At 51.1% G+C, this 21308-nt stretch overlaps 1 protein-coding gene across 8 annotated transcripts in view; it reads left to right on the top strand.

Moving 5' to 3' along the window:
• CATSPERG (cation channel sperm associated auxiliary subunit gamma) overlaps window positions 1-21308 on the top strand; it is a 36591-nt gene that overhangs the window by 13056 nt on the left and 2227 nt on the right. For 4 of the 8 annotated variants that reach the window (XM_049900898.1, XM_049900896.1, XM_049900897.1 and 1 more), the window contains 20 exons: window positions 4221-4376; window positions 9880-10048; window positions 11116-11253; window positions 12563-12622; window positions 12757-12879; window positions 13449-13499; window positions 13603-13732; window positions 14296-14407; window positions 15411-15569; window positions 15654-15766; window positions 16495-16708; window positions 17301-17363; window positions 17461-17659; window positions 17777-17895; window positions 18043-18123; window positions 18214-18270; window positions 19463-19619; window positions 20028-20091; window positions 20186-20281; window positions 20521-20610. In XM_049900898.1, the coding sequence (XP_049756855.1) occupies window positions 4221-4376; window positions 9880-10048; window positions 11116-11253; window positions 12563-12622; window positions 12757-12879; window positions 13449-13499; window positions 13603-13732; window positions 14296-14407; window positions 15411-15569; window positions 15654-15766; window positions 16495-16708; window positions 17301-17363; window positions 17461-17659; window positions 17777-17895; window positions 18043-18123; window positions 18214-18270; window positions 19463-19619; window positions 20028-20091; window positions 20186-20281; window positions 20521-20610 (2351 nt within the window). The remainder of the gene's footprint in view (window positions 1-4220; window positions 4377-9879; window positions 10049-11115; window positions 11254-12562; window positions 12623-12756; window positions 12880-13448; window positions 13500-13602; window positions 13733-14295; window positions 14408-15410; window positions 15570-15653; window positions 15767-16494; window positions 16709-17300; window positions 17364-17460; window positions 17660-17776; window positions 17896-18042; window positions 18124-18213; window positions 18271-19462; window positions 19620-20027; window positions 20092-20185; window positions 20282-20520; window positions 20611-21308) is intronic. The other 4 variants (XM_049900899.1, XM_049900901.1, XM_049900903.1 and 1 more) reach the window with 4 other exon arrangements.

Genomic DNA, 21308 nt, shown 5'->3' with positions numbered 1-21308 from the left:
AAGCAAAGATGTCACTTTGAAGACTAAGGTGCACCTGACCCATGCAATGGTATTTTCAATTGCCTTATATGCACGTGAAACTGGACAATGAATAAGGAAGACTGAAGAAATGATTCATTTGAATTATGGTGTTGATGAAGAATATTGAATATACTACGGACTTCAAGAAGAATGAATGAATCTGTCTTGGAAGAAGTACAGCCAGAAAGTGCCTTAGTAGCAAGGATGGCGAGACTTCATCTCAGGTACTTTGGACTGGTCGCTGCAGAAGGACATCGTGCTTGGTAACATAGATGGTCAGCAAAAAAGAGGAATACCCTCAACGAAATGGATTAACACAGTGGCTGCAACAATGGGCTCAAACATAACAATGATCTTGAGGATGTCGTAGAGCCGGGCAGTGTTTCGTTCTGCTGTGCGTGAGGGCACTATGGGTTGGAACCAACTTGATGGCACCTCACAACAACAACATACACATATATGCTTCCCGTGAAATGGTAGAAGTGACAGTGGTAGTAGCATCCAAACCTGACTAACTTCATTTGGGATAACAAAAACCACCATCAGCCCAAGGCTGATCCCTGTCAGTTATACCTCCACTCCTAACTTTATTTGGGATAACGAAAACCACCATCAGTTATACCTCCACTCCTAACTTCATTTGGGATAACGAAAACCACCAGCAGCCCAAGGCTGATCCCTGTCAGTTATACCTCCACTCCAAACTTCTTACCAATTCTGACGCTAGCCGTCCCTCCCATGGTGCTCTCTACTTCTTTGCTGGGTTCGATAACCCATTGCAGTGGCTACTCAGAACCCACAGACCGTACTTACAGTGAAGTGGTTTATTCAGGAACAGGCTACAGGCAGTCTCCCTTCTTCAGTGCAGGACAGCTCTCTCAGCTCCTCTCAGCCGTGCAGGCGTCTCCCTCTCCGCTTGGGCCTCCTCTTGGCCCTGCTGTCTGTCACCGCCTGCCCCACTACAGGACCCCTTCTGGGCCTTCTGCTGTGTTCAGTGTTATAGCCCTTAACCTTGTTACACCTCTTTTAGAAGGTTCCTTGCCTCCTTTCTCTCCACTTCTTCTGCTTCTTCCTGCTGCCTCTCTGCCTGCTTCTTTCAGTCTCCAAAAACCTCTGTGGAGTTGGCTGCATATATATACACAATTCTTTGTCAATTTCAAGGCATGGCTCCTCCCAGTAGGGAGGCCACAAACTGACCAACCCCCTCTCCCTCTCGTTAGGCCACAGACGGTTCCTAAGTGTAGCGGGCTATAACTCAGCTCATCTGCGTAGTCCATTCATCAAGTCCTGCGAGGTGCATGCCAGTCACAGAGCAGGCTGCAGCCCAGGGCCAGGCAAAAAGTATCAAAGCCAAGTTGTTTGCTGCTTACGGGGACAGTCATCCTGGGCAAAAGTGACAGACCTTCTAGGGTAGAAAACGAGGGCAGAGGTAAACTCCTCAGGACTTAGGGGAAAATCTCTCAAGCTATTTTTCCAAAGAACCAAGCAAAGGGCCACATAAAGGAATTCGTTTCACCACACCTACATAAATTAAAAAACAAAAAAACTGGTGCCCTTGAGTCGATTCATAGTGTCACAGCATTGTTGTTGAGTTGATTCATAGCGACCCAATAGAACAGAATAGAACTGATTCAAACTGCCGACTTTTTGGTTAGCAGCCAGAGCTCTCAACCACTGCGCCACCAGGGCTCCAAATATACCGTATGCCAGCATATATTATTTTTTGGTTATTTTTGCTGTCATTTCAAAACTACGTATGCCATGTTGTTGTTGTTACGTGCCATCAAGTCAGTTCCAACTCATAGTGACCTATAGGACAGAGTATAACTGCCCCGTAGGGCTTCCAAGGAATGATTGGTGGATTCAAACTGCCAACCTTTTGGTTAGCAGCCAAGCTCTTAACCCTGTATCACCAGGGTTCCATATATGCTGTAGCAATTACCAAAAGATCCTTTTTTCTTGTATACTTTTTAGTGACATCATTTACCTGCATCTAGCTGTGTACACTTTACCTTCATTTGGTGTTATCTTTCCCATCACCAAAAATAACAAATGTCTACTATCTACAGAAGGAGCCCTGGTGGCACAGTGGTTAATTGCTCAGCTGCTTACTGAGAGGTTGGCAGTCCAAACCCACTAGCTCTGTGGGAAAAAGATGTGGCAATCTGCTCCCGTAAAGATTACAGCCTTGGAAACCCTATGGGGCGGTTCTACTCTGTCCTATAGGATCGCTATGAGTTGGAACAGACTCAATGGCAGCAGGTTTTAGTATCTAGAGAGGGAATCCCCTTCTCCTCCCCCTCATCCCTGTTAGCCACTAATGGACATTAGTTTCTGTATATTGTTCATATCATTTCATAAACTTGGAACTTTTTTTTTGTGATTAGCTTATTTTGCTCGACATAGTGTCCTCCAGATTCATCCATGTTCCAAGATGTTTTGGGAACTCATTTTTCTTTATCACTGAGTAGTAGTCCATTATACATAGGCACCACATTTTACTTATCCATTCGTCTGTTGATGGGCACTTAGATTGTTTCCATCTTTTTCTACTGTGAATAGTGCTGTGATGAACACAGGTGTGCATGTGTCTGCCTGTGTCACCTCTATTAGATCCCTAGGGTATAGACCTGGGAGTGGAATTGCTGGGTCATGTGGCAGCTCTACCTCTAGTTTTCTGAGGAACCGCCAGACTGTTTTCCCCAATGGCTGTACCATTGTGCATTCCCACCAGCAATGGATTAGGGTTCCAATTTCTCCACATCCCCTCCAACACTTGTTATTTTCTGGGTCTTTTTTTTTTTTTTTTGTCTTAGCCATCTGTCTTAGTTATCTAGTGCTGCCATAACAGAAATACCACCAGTCGATGGCTTTAACAAAGAGAAATTTATTTTCTCACAGTCTAGTAGGTTACAAGTCCAAATTTAGGGCATCGGCTCCATGGGAAGGCTCTCTCTCTGTCGGCTCTGGAGGAAGGTCCTTGTTCTCAGTCTTCCACTGTCAAGGAGCTTCTCAGGCACAGGGACCCCAGGTCCAAAGGACGCGCTCTGCTCCTAGTGCTGTTTCTTGGTGGTAGGAGGCTCCCAGCTCTCTGCTTGCTTTCTTTTCGTTTTATCTCTTGAGAGAGAAAAGGTGGTGCAGGCTCCACCCCAGGGAAACTCCCTTTACCTTAGATCAGGTGGTGTTATAATCCCACCCCAATCCTCTTTATGTAAAATTACAATCACGGAATGGGGGACAACCGCACACACTGGGGCTCATGGCTCAGCCTGATTGGTACACACGTTTTGGGGGACATAATCCATGATATCATCCTAGTGGGAGTGAAATGGTATCTCACTGTGGCTTTGATTTGCACTTCTCTGATGGCTAATGACACTGAGCATTTTTTCATATGTCTGTTAGCCATTTGAATGTCCCCTTTGGTGAAAAGTGTCTGCTCATGTCTTTTGTCCAGCTTTTAATTGGATTGTCTTTTTGTTATTACGTTGTAGAAGTTTTCTGTATATTTTAGATGTTAGACCCTTATCGGTTGTATTGTTCCCAAAGATCTGTTCCCAGTCTGTAGGCTGTCTCTTTACTCTTTTGATAAGCACCCATATTCTTATTCACTGTGCACTCATTCTTTCTGCAGGCACTCACTAAGTACATTTTGTGGCACTGTAAGGAATATACAGCAGTGAACACACAGACCCAAATCCCTGCGTTTTTGATTCTAGTGGGGGAGACAGGTGCCAAACTAATAAACATGAAAATGAAGTAAATTCTATAATAGGGTAGAAGGTGGTGAGTGCTCTGGAGAGAGGCAGGGTGGGGGGATTGGGTCCATGCAGGAGGAGGTTACAGTGTTTATTGGAATGGTTAAGAACAACCTAGTTGACGTTTGACTAAAGCCTGAAAGGAAGGAGAGAGTCATGTGGCTACAGAGGGAAGAGCATTCCAGACAGAGGGAACAGCGAGTGCAAAGCTCTGAGGTGGGAGTGTGCCCAGGAAGTTTGAGAAGCAGTGAGGAGGCCCACGTGTGGGGGACAGATGAGTGAAAGGGAGGGTGGTGGGGGATGAGGTCAGGGAGGTGATGGGGGCAGATGGTGTGGGGTCTCGCAGGCAACAGGGAGGACTTCGACTTTCACCCTGAGTGAGGTGGAGCCATGGAGGAACTGGGCAGGCACTGAGCTGCCCTTCTGGCCCTCTCCTGGCAGCTCCTCAGCCTGATACCCCGGTACTTTGTGAATGCCCCTTCACGGCCTCTGTGGTACACTGTGGACCAGGCACCTGTACTCCTCCTGGGTGGCATTCCCAATGAAAAGTCTGTCCTGCTGACGGACACCAGCTTCGAGGACTTCTATATTGTGGAGGTGAGTGGTACTGAGCAGGTTGGGGCCTCTCCAAGGGAACTGTGCCTTAGCCCCTAAAATAGAATAAGGGCCTGGAGCTGCAGGAGGGACCCTCAAAGATATACCAGCCACCACAAGAGGCAAATAGCATGGAGAAAAAAACACAGGACTTGGCAGTGAGATGACTTGGCTTCAAACTCTGGTTCTACCACATCCTGGTTATGTGACCTTGGGCAAGTCACTTAGCTTGCCTAGACCTCAGATTCCCCATGGGGGCAATGGGAATAATATTTATATTCACCTCGTAGTATTGTGAGGATAACATAAACTAATATCAGCCTGACTCAGAATGAGGGCTGTGTGATTCTTAGCTGTTAATATTTATGGGTCCACCATTTGTAATTCTGCAGCCTAAAAAGCTTTGAAAAGTACACGCATTTTTGCGAGTTTGGCACCAAAGCTCATTCGTTCAGAAACCCTGACCTGAGCTAACAAAGCCTCTTTATGGTCCTCATGTATCCTGTTTAGTGTTAGTATTCAGAAGCTACCCTGCAAAAGCAGCAATGAGCTTAATAATGGGGTGCTGCCCCAGACCCCACTGAGGGTTTCCTTAATGTATGGTGCCATATGACCTTCTAAACTCTGTAAATTTCTGAATTGCAATATATATCTGGCCCCAAGGGTTTCAAGTTAGGTTTCAGATTAGGCATTGTGAACCTATTTGATGATGATTTCCCAGTACAGAGAACCAAAAAACCAAACCCATTGCTGTCAAGTCAATTCTGACTTCATAGCGACCCTGGAGGACAGAGTAGAACTGCTCCGTAGGGTTAACAAGGAGTACCTGGTGGATTTGAACTGCCACCCTTTTGGTTAGCAGCCGTAGCTCTTAATCACTATGCCACCAGGATTTCCTGAACTGCTACATATTGCCTATTCTAGGTATTTCATGTAAGTTGGATCATACAATGTTTGTCCTTTCATGGTTGACTTATTTCCTCAGCATAATGTTTTCAAGGTTCATCCATGTTGTAGCATGTATCAGGACTTCATTTGTCTTTATGGCTGAGTAATATTACATTGTATGTATATGCCACGTTTTATTTAATCATCCATTGATGGACATTCGCGTTGTTTCTGCCTTTTGGCTATCGTGAATACTGCTGCGATAAACATCGTTGTACAAGTCTCTGCATTCTTGCTTCCAGTTCTTTTTGATGTCTACCAAGGAACAAATACTGACTCATATGGTAATTGTATGTTTAACTTTTAGAGGAATCTCCATACTATTTTCCATAGTGACTGTACGGTTTACAATCCCACTAGCAATGGATGAGGGTTTATATTTCCCCGCCTTCCCACCAACACCTGTTGTTTTTTAATCATAGCCATCTTAGTGGGCGTGAAATGGTATCTCATAGTAGTTTTGATTTGCATTTTCCCTGTAGGGTCACTGTGAGTCGGAATCGGCTTGATTGCAAAGGGTTTGGTTTTTTTGATTTAATGACTAATGATGTTGAGCATTTCTTCGTGTGTCTGTTGGGTATTTGTATATCTTTTCTGATGAAATGTCTATTCAAGTACTTTGCCCATATTTTGATTGAGTCATTTGTCTTTTTTGTTGTTACATTGTAGGAGTCCTTTATGTATTCTGTATATTACACCCCTCTCAGATACGTAGTTCTCCAAAATTTCCTCCTAATCTGTAGTTATTTCTTCACTTTGTTGCTAAAGTCTCTCTTTATTTTTGGTTTTGGCAAGTTTGATTATAATATGTCTTGGTGACTTTTAAGATCTACCTTATGTGGAGTTCAGTGAGCATCTTGGGTGGATATCTTCTCATCTTTCACAGTATCAGGGAAGTTTTCTGCCAACAAATCTTGAACAATTCTCTCTGTATTTTCTGTTATTCCTCCTCTCTGCTTCTGAACTGTCTCTCCCTCCCCCTGCCACTCAGTCCAATTTCTAACTTTGCCTTTGATGTTCAGGTCTCCGAACTTGTAAATATAATCATTTTACTTGTTTTTTGGGGTCTTTGTTGTAAGAGGGATCACCAGAAGCACCTGACAACTCCTCCAACTTGGCCCCGCCTTGATAAAGTCCTTTGCTGAATGAAACTTTTTCATGTTGCGGAGGTCCCGTTTACTTGTTTCGTCTTTTGTTGCTTGTGCTTTTGGTGTCATATCTAAGGATCCATTGTTAAAAACTGCACCGTGAAGCATTACCCCTATGTTTTCTTCTAAGAGTTTTATGGTTTTAGTTCTTACATTTAGGTCTTTGTCCTCTTTTGAGTTAGTTTTTGTATATGGTCTGAGGTGTGGATAACCAACTGACCAGCTGCCGTCGAGTCAACTCTGACTCAAGGTGACCTCAGGTGCGTGAGAGTAGAACTGTGCTCCGCCGGGTTTTCAGTGACCGATTTTTTGGAAGCAGATCAGCAAGCTTTCTTCCAAGGCACCTTTTGGTTAACAGCTGAGCGTGTTAACTGTTTCCGCTGTAATTTCTGAGAACACTGTGTGGATTAGTGTTCTCCTGCACTGTAATTCCTGAGAACGCGGCGTGGGTTAGTGTTCTCCTTCCTGCGCTGTAATTCCTGAGAACGCGGCGTGGGTTAGTGTTCTCCTTCCTGCACTGGAATTCCTGAGAACGCTGCGTGGGTTAGTGTTCTCCTTCCTGCACTGGAATTCCTGAGAACGCGGCGTGGGTTAGTGTTCTCCTGGCCCTCTCCGGTTCTGAACTGCTGCTTATACTGAGTCTGTTCAGTCTGTCCTTCATCTCCCTGTCCTGTGCTGGCTCTTTCCATTCTGGGCCAAGTCAGTCCAGATATTGCTTAGTTTTTACAGACCCTTCAGACACAAACACAGGGAATGTGTGGTTGATGTGGGTTCTGCTGAAGAGATCTGGAGGGTAGAGGAGGGGTTTACCTTGCAGGAATGAAAACAAGTTCAGTTTGAACTTCAGGCGTTTGTATCCTTGTTCTTTTTTTTTTTTTAGTTTATCGAGGTAAAATTCATGTAACATAGAATTAATCATTGTAAAGTGATGAATTCAGTGACATAGATTCACAGTGTTGTGAAACCACTGAGTTCATCTAGTTCTAAAACATTTCCATCACTGCGCAGGTATTCTTGTTCTTTAACCATGGGCATTTCTCCCTGGCAACCCCGTCTTGCTGTCTTCTCTCTCTTCTCTCTTCCTGTCTTTCCTCACCAGTTCTTTGAGTCTGCCCTGACGAATCCCATATCCTCTCCTTGGGCAGCTATCCTCAGACTTGTGTTGGTTTGGGTTCAGGTTTAAGATGCTGTAACAAAGAGACCCTCAAAATGAATGGCTTAAATAAATGCTGTTTCTCATCCTTTCAACAGGGCGGAGGTGAGGAGCACAAATCCCTTCTATTTGCTCCCTTCACCATCCCTAGACCTGAAATGCTGACCTCATCTGCATGCTCAGAGCTGGGTAACGTCCACATCCTCATTCCATCCAGCCAGTGAGAGCAAGCCATTTTCTTTTAAGCAAATTTTACTTCTTCTCACATTTCGTTAGTGAGAAATTAGTCACTTAGCTACATCTAACTGCAAGGGAGGCTGGGAAATATAATTTCTGCCTGGGTGGTGTGTACCTTGCTAAAACTCAGTTACCAGAGAATGTAGGGAGAATGGATTTGGGCACTCAACTAGTCATCTGCCAAAAGTGGCAAATGAAATTTGTTAGTTCAGGCAGCTGAGAAATTCAGGACGTCAGGCCCAGCTTGACCCAGGATTTCAAACAACGTCACCAAGACTGAGCTTCTGTCTCTCTTTCTTTTGGACCTGGCTCCTCTGTGTTGACTCTGTGCTCTGGTACTGAAGCCTGGAGAGGCCACGGCTTCTCAGGCACCCATCCAGTGGGAAAGATCTTTTCAGTTACCCCTCAGCCCCAAAATCACAACGTTCCTTCCACTTGGCTCAGGCTGTTTTCCACCTCAACCCAGTTACTGTGGCCAGGGGAACCCAACACACTGTTTATTAACTTAAATGAGTCAGAACTCTCAAACTTTGCCCACATAAGAAATCAAGCTGACATACAGCTTTTCTTTTCCTCATGTATGTGGGCAAAGACAAAGGTATGATGACCCTCTTCTAGCTTAACAAAGATTTCCATGTATTTCTTCCAGAAAGCAGAGATGCCAATTCAAATGTTATTAACAGGGCAACACGTTAAGTATGACAACTAATCACAGTTGCAATCCTTTTAGAGAGCACGGGTTAGTTTCACCTAGTGCAGCAAAACAGCCTGTATAGTCTGGGCGACTCACGAGATTCCTCTTTAGAACTAACATTTTCAAGCGCGCTTTGATGATGCCGAAGAGAGAAACTGGGAACATTCACATTCTCCTTAACTTGCTAAATTTCTCTCAGCAACAGAGCCTAGAGTTTTGCTTGGTTTTCTACTTTTTATTGGGAAGTTTAATAGTAAATTCCTCTTTTTAGTGGAAAGTTTCAATCAGACAGAGAAGTAGAGCGAATAATACCATAAGCTGTCATGTGTCTGTTAAAAAAAAAGTACGCAGCTTTAATGATTTTTTTTTTTTTGTAATGATTAGTAATGATTAGCGACATTTTGTCTTATTTTCTTTGTCTCACCCATTTTTTTTTTCTGGAATATTCTAAAGAAAATCCTAGCCGTCATTAATTACCATTTGATCTATAAATTCTTGAAATACTTGAGGAAGTATCTCTGACACATGAGGACTTTTGAAAACTAAAACTATAATGCCATTATAACACCCAGCAAAATTAGCAATAACCTCCTAATACCATCTAATACCAGGCCATATTCAAGTTTCCCCGGTTATCTAAAAATGCCTTGAAGTTGGCTTATTTTGATCGGAATCCACCCATTTCATTTGGTTAAGTCTTCGAAGACTCTTCTAACCTATAAGTCAACTTTTTTTTAGGCAATTTGTGTAAGAAACCAGGCTTTTCATCATTAGAATTTGGCTGCTTGCTTCTTCGTAGTGTTCATTAACTTATTCCTGACTTTGTATGACCTATAAACTGATGGTCAGCTCTCAAAACTTGCTTAAATTTCTATTAAGTCTTTTAGGTGCTTTCCCATGGTTAGGGATTTGTCAGTGACTGGTCAGTGGGCTCTGGTAGTGTTGACTGACAGCTACTTGTGTTCAAGGTACAATAGGATTGTTAAAAGTCTGTCCTTTGGCCAAGCTTGGGATGTTTTGCATCCACATGGGGGCAACCCTGACTGTGGCCAGGGGAACCAGGACTGCTGAGCACCACTGAACACGTTGTGCACTGCTCAACTCCAGAGGACAGACAAAGCCCCACTTGGCTTGGGCCTAGGTCATTCACGTCATTGGTCTATGTTGGGGAAAGTTGACCACCAAGGCATGTTGCAGGGTGAGCAGGGGGGGTACCTGGGGGCAGTTGCATGTGTGCACCCCAAGCAATTGTCAGAGCACACAAGGCAGGACATGGGGACTGAGGCCAAGGCCCCCTGCCCACCACTGGCCTCCACTCCCTTGCAGTTGAACATTGACAGTTGCTGGGTAGGCTCCTTCTACTGCCCCCAGACCAGCTTTACAGCCACGATCCACGACGCCATTGCCACCGAGAGCACCCTCTTCATTCGACAGAACCAGCTCGTCTACTATTTTACAGGCACCTATTCCATACTCCAGGAGAACACCAGCAGTGGTGAGGGGGGCATGGCCAGGTCACGTTGTGGGGTCTTTGGCATCTCAGGCAAGGGGGGGAGCTGTCTTTGGAGCCCCAGGGAGGGTGCCTTAGTGAACCCACCCACTGGATGCACCTGGAGCTGCCATGGGTGGGGGTGTCTAAGGGCCTTTTCAAGGCCCTGAATTGTTACTGCCCACCCTGCATGGGTCTCCTCTTACCCTGGATGTGCTGGGAGGGAGGCTTTCACACCACCCATCCCAGGGACTGTGAACCAGCTAAGAGGAGAGGGGTTGTGAGAGCCAAGGCAGGGAGCAGAGGGAAACAGACACACACAGAGAGACACAGACTCACAGAGAGAGACACACAGAGACAGTGTCAGAAAGACAGAGATACCAGGAGAGAGACAAATTCAGAGAGAGAGACTGACTGTTGAAGAGGCAGAGCCATGAAGGAAATTGATCAGGGAGGAACCAGGAAGACTTGGAGCTTCAGCTAGTGCTCCTAGTTCATCTAGTATTTTTTCCTCTAACTAAAGGACAGAGGTCAAGTTTCAGAGTCACAGAAAATCATGCTATAACTTACATTTCCTTAGTCACTGCATGTTCCCACCAACTTCATTTCTCTTCCTGTCTTTCTTAGGGCACTTTAACAGTGGGAGGAACCCAGCCAAAACGGGTGTAAGCCAAATGTTTATTGGCTTACTTAGTTGAAAAGCTCAGGAGCAATTGGCTTCAGGCACAGTTGGATCCAGGTGCCCACTATCACTGTCAGATAGGCCCCTCCCTGTGGTGGCTGTTAGTGGTTGTAAGCTGGGACTATCTCTGATTTGCCCAGCATGGTCACATCCTCCACTCAGAGCCAGTAACTCTGGCCAGGGGAATAGGAAAGTGAGATGAGTCTAGTCTGAACCTCATGGACAGAGCGGGAGTGAGGGGGATTTTCTGAAAGGCAGCTGGTGTCCCTATGTCAGGACCACACTGAACAAGCGCTTCAGCTCCTGAGGCCAGGGAGATGTCAGGGGAGGGGATGGGCCTAGGGCCCAGGTTTCAACGCCTGGGCCCAAGGCCCTTTGCTGGTCCTCACAGGCAGCTGGGTTCGTGTCCTGGCCAATGAGTGCATCAAGAAGTTGTGCCCCGTGGAGTTACATAGCAATGGCTCTGAGTATGTGATGGCCCTCACCACTGGCAAGAACGAGGGTTATGTCCACTTTGGGACCATTACAGGTGAGCAGGGGGCCTCTGGCAGCCTCAGAGATTCCTCCGTGTTCTCTCACCTCCAAGACCTCTGACCTTAGGTCCTCACCCTTCCCTAAGTGGCCTCAGGAGGGGTCCCAGGCCGGAGGTTGTTCCTGTGGGTGGAGATGGATGTAGGTGTTTGTTGGGATAAGGCTTGGGAGTGTGTTGTATCTCTGTCAGGCTGTGTGTGGTTCCGGAGGGCTGAACCCATTCAACAATCATCTAAGTACAAAGAGTTTGTGAACTTATGTAATTGAAAAGACCAGGGTCCACCTTGAGCATGACAGAGTCTAGGGGCTCACAGGGTATGCCATCAGGACTGTCTGTCTTAGCAAGGGAGCATAGTGTAGTAGTTATAGCACAGATTCCAGAGCCAGACTGCGCCAGCATGCCCTAACTGTGTGGTTTGGGGCAGGTGACTGAGCTCTCTGGCCTCAATTCCCTCATCTGCAAAATGGGCTGAGTGATGGTACCTATTTCATAGGGTTGATGTACAGATTAAATAAGTTGGTACAGGTAGTCCCCGACTTACGATGGGGTTCTATTCCCACAACTGTGTTGTAAGTCTGTTCTGACCTAAGTCCAATACCTTTTTTTTTTTTTTTAAGTTTTCATAGCTACTATATGGCAGTGTTTCGAACAGTAAATCATAACATTGAACACCTGCAAGTGAACATCTGAGAATGATAACGTCAGCAAATTATGTACTGCAACACTGTATGTAGTACATATTACTAGCGATAAGATGTACCAAAAAAAACAGGGCAGTAAGCACCGTTCTTTGTAACTCCAATATGTCGTAAGTCGGGAACTACCTGTGTAGGTAAAGGCCTTAGAACGATGCGAGGGACGTGGTAAGTGCTATAAAGTTTACTATTAACCTAGTGCTTTGGCTTCATTTTCATCAGGCAGGTGCTCCTTTCGTGGGGGTTAAAGATGGCCCCCAGGAACTCGAGATTCATGTCACCCCACCACTTAGAGTCACCCCAAGAGATGAGAGCAGTCTCTTCCCTATATAGTCCTAGCCCGAATCCCAGAGTGTACTCTGATTGGCCCAGTGATCAGACCTGAGCCAATTACTGTGACAGAGAAGAGATACTTCTGATAGGCCAGGTACAGGTGACCAGAAGGCCAGGGGGTGAGATCAGACCCCTGGAATCGCGAGGGCTGAGGCGGTGGGGAAGCACGGGTGCTCAGCCTGGGAAAATCGGGGAGTTGGTGGGGGTAGAGGCTGCGAGGCCGGTGGGCTGTGACAGGATAGAGGTGGTCTGAGCACGAATCCTGCCCTGCTCCGCAGACGGCCGCGTGTCCTTTGAGATGCTGCCCAGGCAGTGGTCCGTGTGCAAAGGGATACAAGGTACTCATCTCCCAGCTGTGTGTGCGCCAGGCTGGTGGAGGAATGCAGGGGAGGGGTGGGGAGTTCCCGGGAGAGGCCAGAGGCATGGGGGAAGAGTCCAGGGCCTGCTCTGGACCGCCCCCTGCCTGTCCCAGAAGCCAACTGCTCCATCATCTGGGCTGTATTCAGCGGGGCCGACATCAACGATCTGCTGCTGCTGGTGGAGAGAAGAAACCCTCCTGCCAGGAAGCGTTCCCTAGTGGTTGGCTACAACCTGGGTAATTGGAGCACTGTGGGGACAGAGCAGGAAGGGGCAGGCAGCCAAGTTGTGGACTGTGTGCCCGCAGGGATTTGTCGTGCCCGGCAGGCATGGGAAGGAAATACTGCTCAGGGTACCCCCTAGGTAAGGGGTGGTGGTGGAGAACTGGGTAGAGGCTTGGTGGACTGGAGGTCAGTATGGGTGAAACAGAGCCGGAAAGGGGAGAGAGACTGGCGGCGGGGGGTGAGCAGGAGCCAGAATCCACAGGGCCTTGGGCTTGCTAGGAAGAGACTGAATTTTATTTTATGTGCAGCAAGAATAGGGCTACCATGTACAGTTCTATAGGCTGTGCACTGCACAAGAGCCCTCAGCCAAGCAAGAGGCCAGAGGAGGCAAGTCATATGCCCTACCAGGACTGGATCCCCTTGGAGGCTGTGCCTTTTACAATTCGTAATTCACACGAAGAAGCAGGCCCAAGTCGGAGGGCCTTGGAGGGTCTTGTGGGGGTAGGGAAGCTGATGACTTGCTCTAGCTTCAGGGCCTAGAGACCTCAGTCAGGAGATTATCCTCTGCTTTCTCCACCTGTAGTCACAGAAGAGCTGTCCATCCTCTATGAGATCCCAGAATTCATCCCTGACGGTAGGAGGGGAGCCGGGGGTGGCCTCAGAGGTGGGCAGGGGCCAGGAGGCACCCAGGTGACCCCACCTTATTGCTGTGTCCATTCTGCCTCTGCCCTGGCCAGCCCGAGGCCTGGAATTCCTGATGCTCCAAAGAGCAGAGCCTTACACCAGCACCCCACTGGTGCCCAAGGGCATGTTCTACAACCCATACAACAAACTGCTGTTCATCTGGGGCAACTTCCTCCTGCAGAGGTGGGGCCCCCGCCCGCCGGGGCAAGCCAGGCACCGCTGCATCCCCAGCCCATTAGGGGGCAGAGAGAGTAGACCTTCAGAGTATGTCCAAGTGCAGGCGTCATCAGGACTGTGATGGGGAAGACGTGGGCTGGCGTGGTCAGGGCCGGGACAAGAGAAGTCCACACTGCAAAGCTGTGGGAGCCCTCTCTTCAAAGAAACCTTACATAAAGCCCCAACCTATATGACAAATAGAAGGGCACTGTCTCTGGGAAAGGTTGGGGCCCTTCACACCCAGCCACCCTTTCACCCAGGGGTCCCCTAAGCCACCCCCATGGACTGTTGGCCCACAGCTCCTGTTCACTGATGGGGTTGGAGACCGTCAGAGGGCAGCAGGCCACTGAATGGGCACGAGTGGGAGGCGCAGCTAGGGGCCCAGGCTCCCTCTGCATGTTCTCATAGGCTGTAGGTGAAACTGGGGAACCAGTTTCCTATATCACGTTAGGCTGGGAGTGGCGGGGGAGGCAGACGTCCTCTAGGGGCCTCATCTGGGTTCCCCTAGCTCCCCATCACTGCCCCTGCAGCTATGACCTTGAAAATTACATCTACCTGGCGGACTTTCCCAAGGAGTCAACCATCAAATACCTGGTCAACTCGTTCCGTGGGGACCTGGCTATTGTCACAGAGACCGAGGAGGTGGGCTGCCCTGTCCCTCTCCCTACTCCCTTCCTGTCCACGCCTAAGCCCCAGGGGCCTCCATTCTCCCCTGTCAAGGTAAAGGGGCTCAGGGACCCTGAGGAAGGGTAGGAAAAGTTCCATTTATGACCCAGGACTTTGGAACTCAGAGAGGACCAGTGTCTTTTCCAAAGTCACACAGCAAAGTGAAAGGCCCGTGCTCAGAGCCATGGTCTGATCTCCAGAGTAGGCTTCTTTGATTTCGTCACATGGCTGTTCACCTCACAAACGCTGAGCCCTTGCTGAATGCCTGCCCCAGTGCCAGGGACACTGTGGCTACTAAGTCAGCCCTGGGCCCTGCCTTTGTGGGGCTCATAGTCCACTTGGGAATACAGACCCATCCCCAGGCTGTAATAGTTCAGAGGGGTCAGGCCGGAATGGGGGAGGCACAGGTAGAGGGGTCAGGGCTGGGACAGGGGAGCCACAAATGGGGGTCAGGCTGAGATGGGGCGGAACAGTGCCTATTAAAGCTCATAAAAGGGGCCTGGGTGTGTGTGTGTGTGAGAGAGAGCGAGAGAGCATGTTAGGGAAGGCTTCATGGAGGAGGCCACCTGGACGTAGGGCGTCCTGGAGGGGATCGCCCAGGCTAGGGCTCAAGAGGGAGGTGAGGTCTGGAGTCAGATGTGGGGGGAAGGTGTGGGCATCAGTGCAGAGGTAGAGAACTGAGGCCAAGGGGATGGTGAGACCCTGGAGGGTACGGCAAGTAAGGAGAAAAAGAGGGGGGAAAAAGCCTTTAGGCGGTATATGTGTTAGGAATGCTTAGGTTACAAGTAGCAGAAACCCCCACACAAAGATGGAAAGGTTGAAGATACCCATTATGGAGGTGGGGGCTGGAACCAGCGGTGGTCAGGGTTTTGTGACGTAGAGAGATGGCACTGCCCAGAGAAGGCATGCAGGCCCATGTGGTCCTGGCTGGGGTCAGAGGCCTCCACACGGCTTACACACACACCTGCCCCATCCCCAGATTTGGTACCTCCTGGAGGGCAGCTACCAGGTGTACAAGCTGTTCCCGTCCGCCGGCTGGGAGGTGCTCATCAGCCTGCAGGCGATGCACCAGTCATCACTGTACACCTCCAGTGAGACCATGGTCACCCTCTTCTACGAGCACAGCAAACTGTACCAGGTGCCAGCTGCAGGACTGGGGGGAAAGAGGGTGCACCACAGGGTGGCTGACGCCTGCTCACCTGGCCCTGCCTTCCCACTGCAGCTGGTGTACCTCATGAAAGGCCCGGAGAGTCGGCTGGTCAAGAGGCTTGTGCCCGTGGAGCAGCTTCTGGTCTACCTGAAGCTCAACAACAGCCATGTCTTGGAGCGCCAAGGGTGAGAAGACGCTAGACCACAGCTGTGCTCAGAGAGCCCCAGGTGCTGCCTTCAGGAAGCTCCTGTTGCATTAGGGGAGACAGAACCACCGCAGTCACGGCCTCAGAGCCTTGGTGGAAGCAGCTCAGGTCCAGAAGCTCAGAGGAGGGGCCTGATCCCACCTGGAGGGAGGCACCACAGGGAAGGCTGCACGGAGCAGGAGCTGTGACCTGAAGGATGGGGAAGAATTAGCCAGGCGATAAGGTGAGGAAGGGCGTGCCAGATACGGGGAACCAGATGTGCAAAGGCTTCAGTGGGAAGAGCTGGGATGCTCCCCAAGGGGAAGTACAGATCACACAGAGCACAGTGATGAGTGAGGGGACACGGTAAGGCTGGTGGACTTCATCCGGAGGATCCTGGGGAGCCACGGATGGGACTAGGGGGAGGAACTTCATGGGCAGATTTTACTTACCAGAGAGAACAGGTGGAACAGACGCTTAGGAGTCAGATTCAGGCCAGTGGGGACTGGGGTGAGGGGATGTCTAGGAAGAGGTCCAGGACTCTGGGGTGGGGGTCTGAGGGACGTCTAGGGGCTTGGGCCCAGAGGCCTTTGGGCACCAGCCATTGGAGCTCAGGAGATTAGAATTAGCTTTGGGGAGTCAGCAGCGCAGGGGGGAAACTGAGGGCTGCGTGGCGCCTGGTGCCCCGGACTCTTAGAGTCAGCCGCGGTCCTCCACTCCTACCAACAGGAACTACCTGGCGCCCACCTTCACCAGCTTCTGCCCCTTTACGGTGATGCGTCTCCAGGACCTGCCCAACCCGCAGAGATACACGCGCCAGGAACGCTATCGGGCTTTGCCGCCGCGCGTCTTGGAGAGCTCGGGCTTCCACAGTGAGAACTCGCTCGCCATCTACCAGGGCCTCGTCTACTACCTGCTCTGGCTGCACTCCAAGTACGACAAGGTGGGCTCCCGGCGGAGGGAGGGGCTGGACGGAGGGCGGCCTTTGGCTGAGCCGGGACCCAGGGAGAGGGCCCGGCCTGTCTGGGGTGGGGGCTCGGAGGGCGAATGTGGAGGGTGAGTCAGGCGAACAGGGCTGGAGAGTGGGAGGCCAAGAAGGGGAAGGAGGCAGGGGCTGGAGGCAGGGCCTGGCTTGAGCAGGGCTTTGAAGAGATGGGGAGCCTTGGCGGCGCAGCGGTTAAAGCGCTCGGCTGCTAACCGAAAGGCCGGCAATTGAAACCCACCAGCCGCTCGGTGGAAGAAGGATGTGGCCTTCTGGCTTTGTAAAGCCTGCAGCCTTGGAAACCCGATGAGGCAGTTCTACTCTGTCCTATGGAGTCGGAATCGACTCCGTGGCAACGGGTTCCGGGTTTCGAAGAGATGGCTTTGGGGTGTGGCCGGGCTGCTGTGGGACTGGATGCAGGGCTTGGAGACGGGTCGGGGTACGTAGTGCCCGATTTGGGTTAGGGGCTGGAACTGAGGCTAAGCAGGGATCAGGGAAAGGCGCCTCCCTCGTGACGCTGCCCATATCTCACGGTGCCCGGCGGCCCCTGCAGCCGTATGCGGACCCGGTGCACGACCCCACCTGGCGCTGGTGGAAGAACAAGAAACAAGACCAGGTGCGTGGAGAGGGCTGGGAGTCGAGAGGAGGGTGAGGGGGGCGCTGACAGAGCCGGCGCTGACTTGCCCGGCGCACCCCACCCTCCCTGCCCCCAGAGTTACTACTTCTACCTGGCGAGCAACCGGCAGAGCACAGGCGGCGTGTACATTGAGATGGACAGCTACGAAAAGATCTACAACCTCCAGCCCGAGGCGGAGCTGCCCGAGCGCATCTTCCTAGACAAGGGCGCCACCTACAGTTTCTCGGTCTTCCTTACCGCCCGGGGGCAAGCCTTCAGGATCAAGCCGGCCTTGGGTCTGCGGGCGGGGCCTGCAGGGAGCCCCCGGGTCTGGGGCCAGGGCACTGCCCGAGGGGCACACCTTGGGTCGGGTCTGGGACGTGAGACTTAAGCACTCCCTCTGCCCGGAGCAGGCTCCCCCTTCTTTCTGGAGAGCCAGTTGGGCCTGGGCGTGGTGCTGGCCGACCCTAACTGCCTCGAGGTGATGGTGTCACAGAGCGTCCTTATTAATCGCAACTCCTTGTTCTTCGAGGTGAGACCCGGTGGGGAGGAGGCTGCCGAGGTGGGGTGGGGTTTCCGGAGTGGTGAGGACTGTGAGCCAGCTCCCTCTGTCCCCCTCCTCCACCAGCTGTGGGTCCTGTGAACCAGCTGGCTCGCTGACCCCATCCCCCGCCCCCAGGTCATGCTCAAAGATAAGAGCGTCTGCTTTGACCAGGGCATCAGTGGGCATCACCTCAAGAGGACCTCGGTGCTGGTCAAGGTGCGGCCCAAGGCTGGAGGGGCAGGCCCCCCAATGAGCGGAAAGATGGGGCCTCCGGGGACCACCAGCCTCCTCTGCTCCTCCCTGCAGGTGGTGGGCTCTGCCGGGCACTGTTTCCAGAACACTCACCAGGGGCAGCGCGTGCAAGTATTGGAGCTCGGGGTGCTGGGCCGCGTGCTGGGCGGGAAGGGTGTAGACAGCCAGGTCTCCACAGGGCTGAAGAAAAGTCCTTTAAAGCCTGAGGGGCCTGCTTGCTGGGCGCTCCCCCCAGGATCCCATTAATGCATTCCTGGTTTTCCTCTCTGACCCATTTTCTTCATTCACCTGTTCACCCACGGCTCTCATCCATGAATGTCCTCACCGAAGCCTGCCTTACAGCTGGGAGGGTGCACACGAGCTCGTCTGCTGTGCTGCCGCTCCTGCAGGGAAAGTCAGCACCGGGTGGGCCAGCTTGGCCCTTCTTTCACACCTTGCTCTTCATTCGCTGCCTCAGATGACGCTTTTGTTCACGCCTTTGAGTCCTTGATTCTTCACTTGCCCACACATGCAATACCACCTTGCACAGAGATGGGGTAGACGGGGGTTCTGAACAGACTGAGGTGCCCATCAGAACTCCCTGTGAGGGAGTGGCTGATAGATGGCAAAGCCTGGCCCAGGAAGTCCTTAGCTCTGGCCACTGACCCCTTTCCCCAGCTTCCATGAAGCCCAGCTCACAGTCTCTGGGTGCCCATGACCCCTTGGCAGTTGGGTGAAACTCTCAGGCCCTGCCCCCCAAGTGGGTCCAGGGGCTTTTCATTCTGAGAACAGTGTCTTCCCTCATATAGCCCACATTCCCACAGGTCTGTTATTCAAGAATTCAGGCCCAGCTTCATTTCTCTAAAGCTTCAACCAGGAGTTGGCAGTCCACAGGTGTAGATGTTAGTGAGTTTATGTGTCCTATTCCGGGGACATCAGGCACCAGCCTGCCAGAGTTCCAGTCCTAGCTCTACCACTTACTTGCCATGTGGCTTTGGGTAATTAATAAGCTGCTTGACCTCTCTGGGCCTCACTTTCACCATCTCTAAAATGGGGGTATTAATCATCTCTACCACACAAGGCTGCTTAGAGGATCAAATGAGCTTGAATATATATACCATTTAGAAACGGCACCCAGTCCCCTGCACACCATATAAGCTATACAATTGTTTGCAGTTATCAAAAGTTATTATTTAAATGATAAAAATGATCGTATTGCCTTCTGTGGTGAGGGTGAGCTGGCCAGGTGGTGGGGGTTGTGGGGTCTGGCAGGGCCTGAGGAGACCATGTAGGTCCCCAGCTGCGCTTTCCTCCTTCTGTTCAGGGCAACGTGATGGTGCCAGTGCTTATCGGCTGCCCCCCGGGCAAGCGCCTGGCCTTCGACATCACCTTCACACTCAACTACAACCGCGTGGTGAATAAGCGCTACTTCGACTGCGTGCAGGTGGACCCGGAGATGCCCTGCTTTCTCTTCCGTGACAGTGCGAATCCCGCCCCTCCCCGGCATAGTCCCTGTCCTCTAGCCCCCACCGCCTCCGGCCACCTCCCTGCCCTTGGCCTTTCCCTTCCTGCTTCCTCCTGTCCAGGGTTCCTCTCCTCTCCTCCCTCCGATCATCTCTGTCTTTCCCACGGTGCCCTCTCCTCCTCTCTGTCTTCCCTTTCTCCCCCTCCATCACCTTTCCTTTCCCTCCACTCTTTCCCACCCCTATTCGTCCCTCCTCCTCTGCTCCCACCGCCCTGGCCTTCCTCCCCTCATGTCCTGGCCTGACCAGCGTCTTCTCCTTCCCACTGTCCGATGCCACCTCCCTGTTCCCCCCCCTCTTCCCGCACTTCACTGTTCCGGCCAAGCTAATTTCTTCCCCTTCTGCCTGAAACCCCTCACCCCCCAGTCTTGTACCCCTTCTTCTTGATCCAAGATTTGGTGACGGGAGACTCCGGCAGCTTTCAGGGCAGGTAAGGTGACCACCAGCCTTGTCTAGGCAGCGGTGCAGGGGAACGCAGGATTCAGGACCCCCTGCCGATCCATGTGCTTCTCTGCCCCGGGCAGATACGTGCTGAAGGTGGTGGGCGGTGGGCCCACCCTGGACACCATCAGAGACTACACAGAGGAGGAAATCTACCGCTACAACAACCCGCTTGACAAGTAATCCCTGTGGGGCCCCGGCCCATAACCAACCTCCTTCCCCAGCAGGCACCTCCTACAGACCTCGCCCATCCAGCAAATCCCACCCACCTCTGCACCTCAGGCCCCGCCCACAGCATGAGGCCACACCCATCCTGCAAATCCCACCCACCTCCATATCTTAGGCCCCGCCCATGCCCGCAGCCCTAGCCTCTGCAGCTGAGGCCCCGTCCCCACTGAAGTAACCGGGTCTTGCATAGGACACACAGCCTCATCTGGACCGCGAAGAACAGGACAACCATGGAAGACTTGGCCTTCAACCTCATGCCCGGCCAGCGATTGGGCATTGAGTGAGTGCTGGCCTGGCTGCAGGCCCTCTTGTTCCTCTTCTGCCCTCAATCTGCCTGGCCTGCTCACCCTTCTGCCTCTAGAAGTCCTTTTGCTCCCCAAGCCCAACTGACCACCTTTGTGTTCCTCAAATGGGGCTGGCCTTTACATAAGGTGGACCCTCTGGAATGCTCAGCCCTCTTAGTCTTCCCTCAGGCCTCAGTTAATCCAAAACCAAATCAAACCCACTGTCTTTGAGTGTATTCCGACTCACCAATCCTGCAGGACAGAGTAGAACTGCTCCATAGGGTTTCCGAGGCTGTAATCTTTACGGAAGCAGACTGCCACATCTTTCTGCTGCAGAGTGGCTGGGTTCGAACCACCAACCTTTCGGTTAGCTGCTGAGCATTTTAACGATTGTGCCACCAGGGCTCCTCAAAGCCAAACCCATTGCCATGGAGTCAATTCCAACCACAGCTACCCTGTAGGACAGAGAACTGCCCCATAGGGTTTCCAAGGCTGTAATCAATACGGAAGCAGACAGCCACTATTTCTCTTGCGAAGTGGCTGGTAGAGATTCCAAGCGCTTTAACCACTGCTCTACCAGGGCTCTCTTTAGTTCATCCAGGAGTGCTTTTCCAACTGTTCCAAGGTGGGAGAGAGGCCTCCTCTTGGCTTCTGTAGCCTCCTGTGCTTTCTTACCCCAGCCTGACCCCTCTAC

Source organism: Elephas maximus, chromosome 11 (genome assembly GCF_024166365.1).
Source record: "Elephas maximus indicus isolate mEleMax1 chromosome 11, mEleMax1 primary haplotype, whole genome shotgun sequence".
In the NCBI taxonomy this organism is placed as follows: Eukaryota; Metazoa; Chordata; class Mammalia; order Proboscidea; family Elephantidae; genus Elephas; species Elephas maximus.
This window is presented reverse-complemented; position numbering and strand designations above follow the sequence as displayed.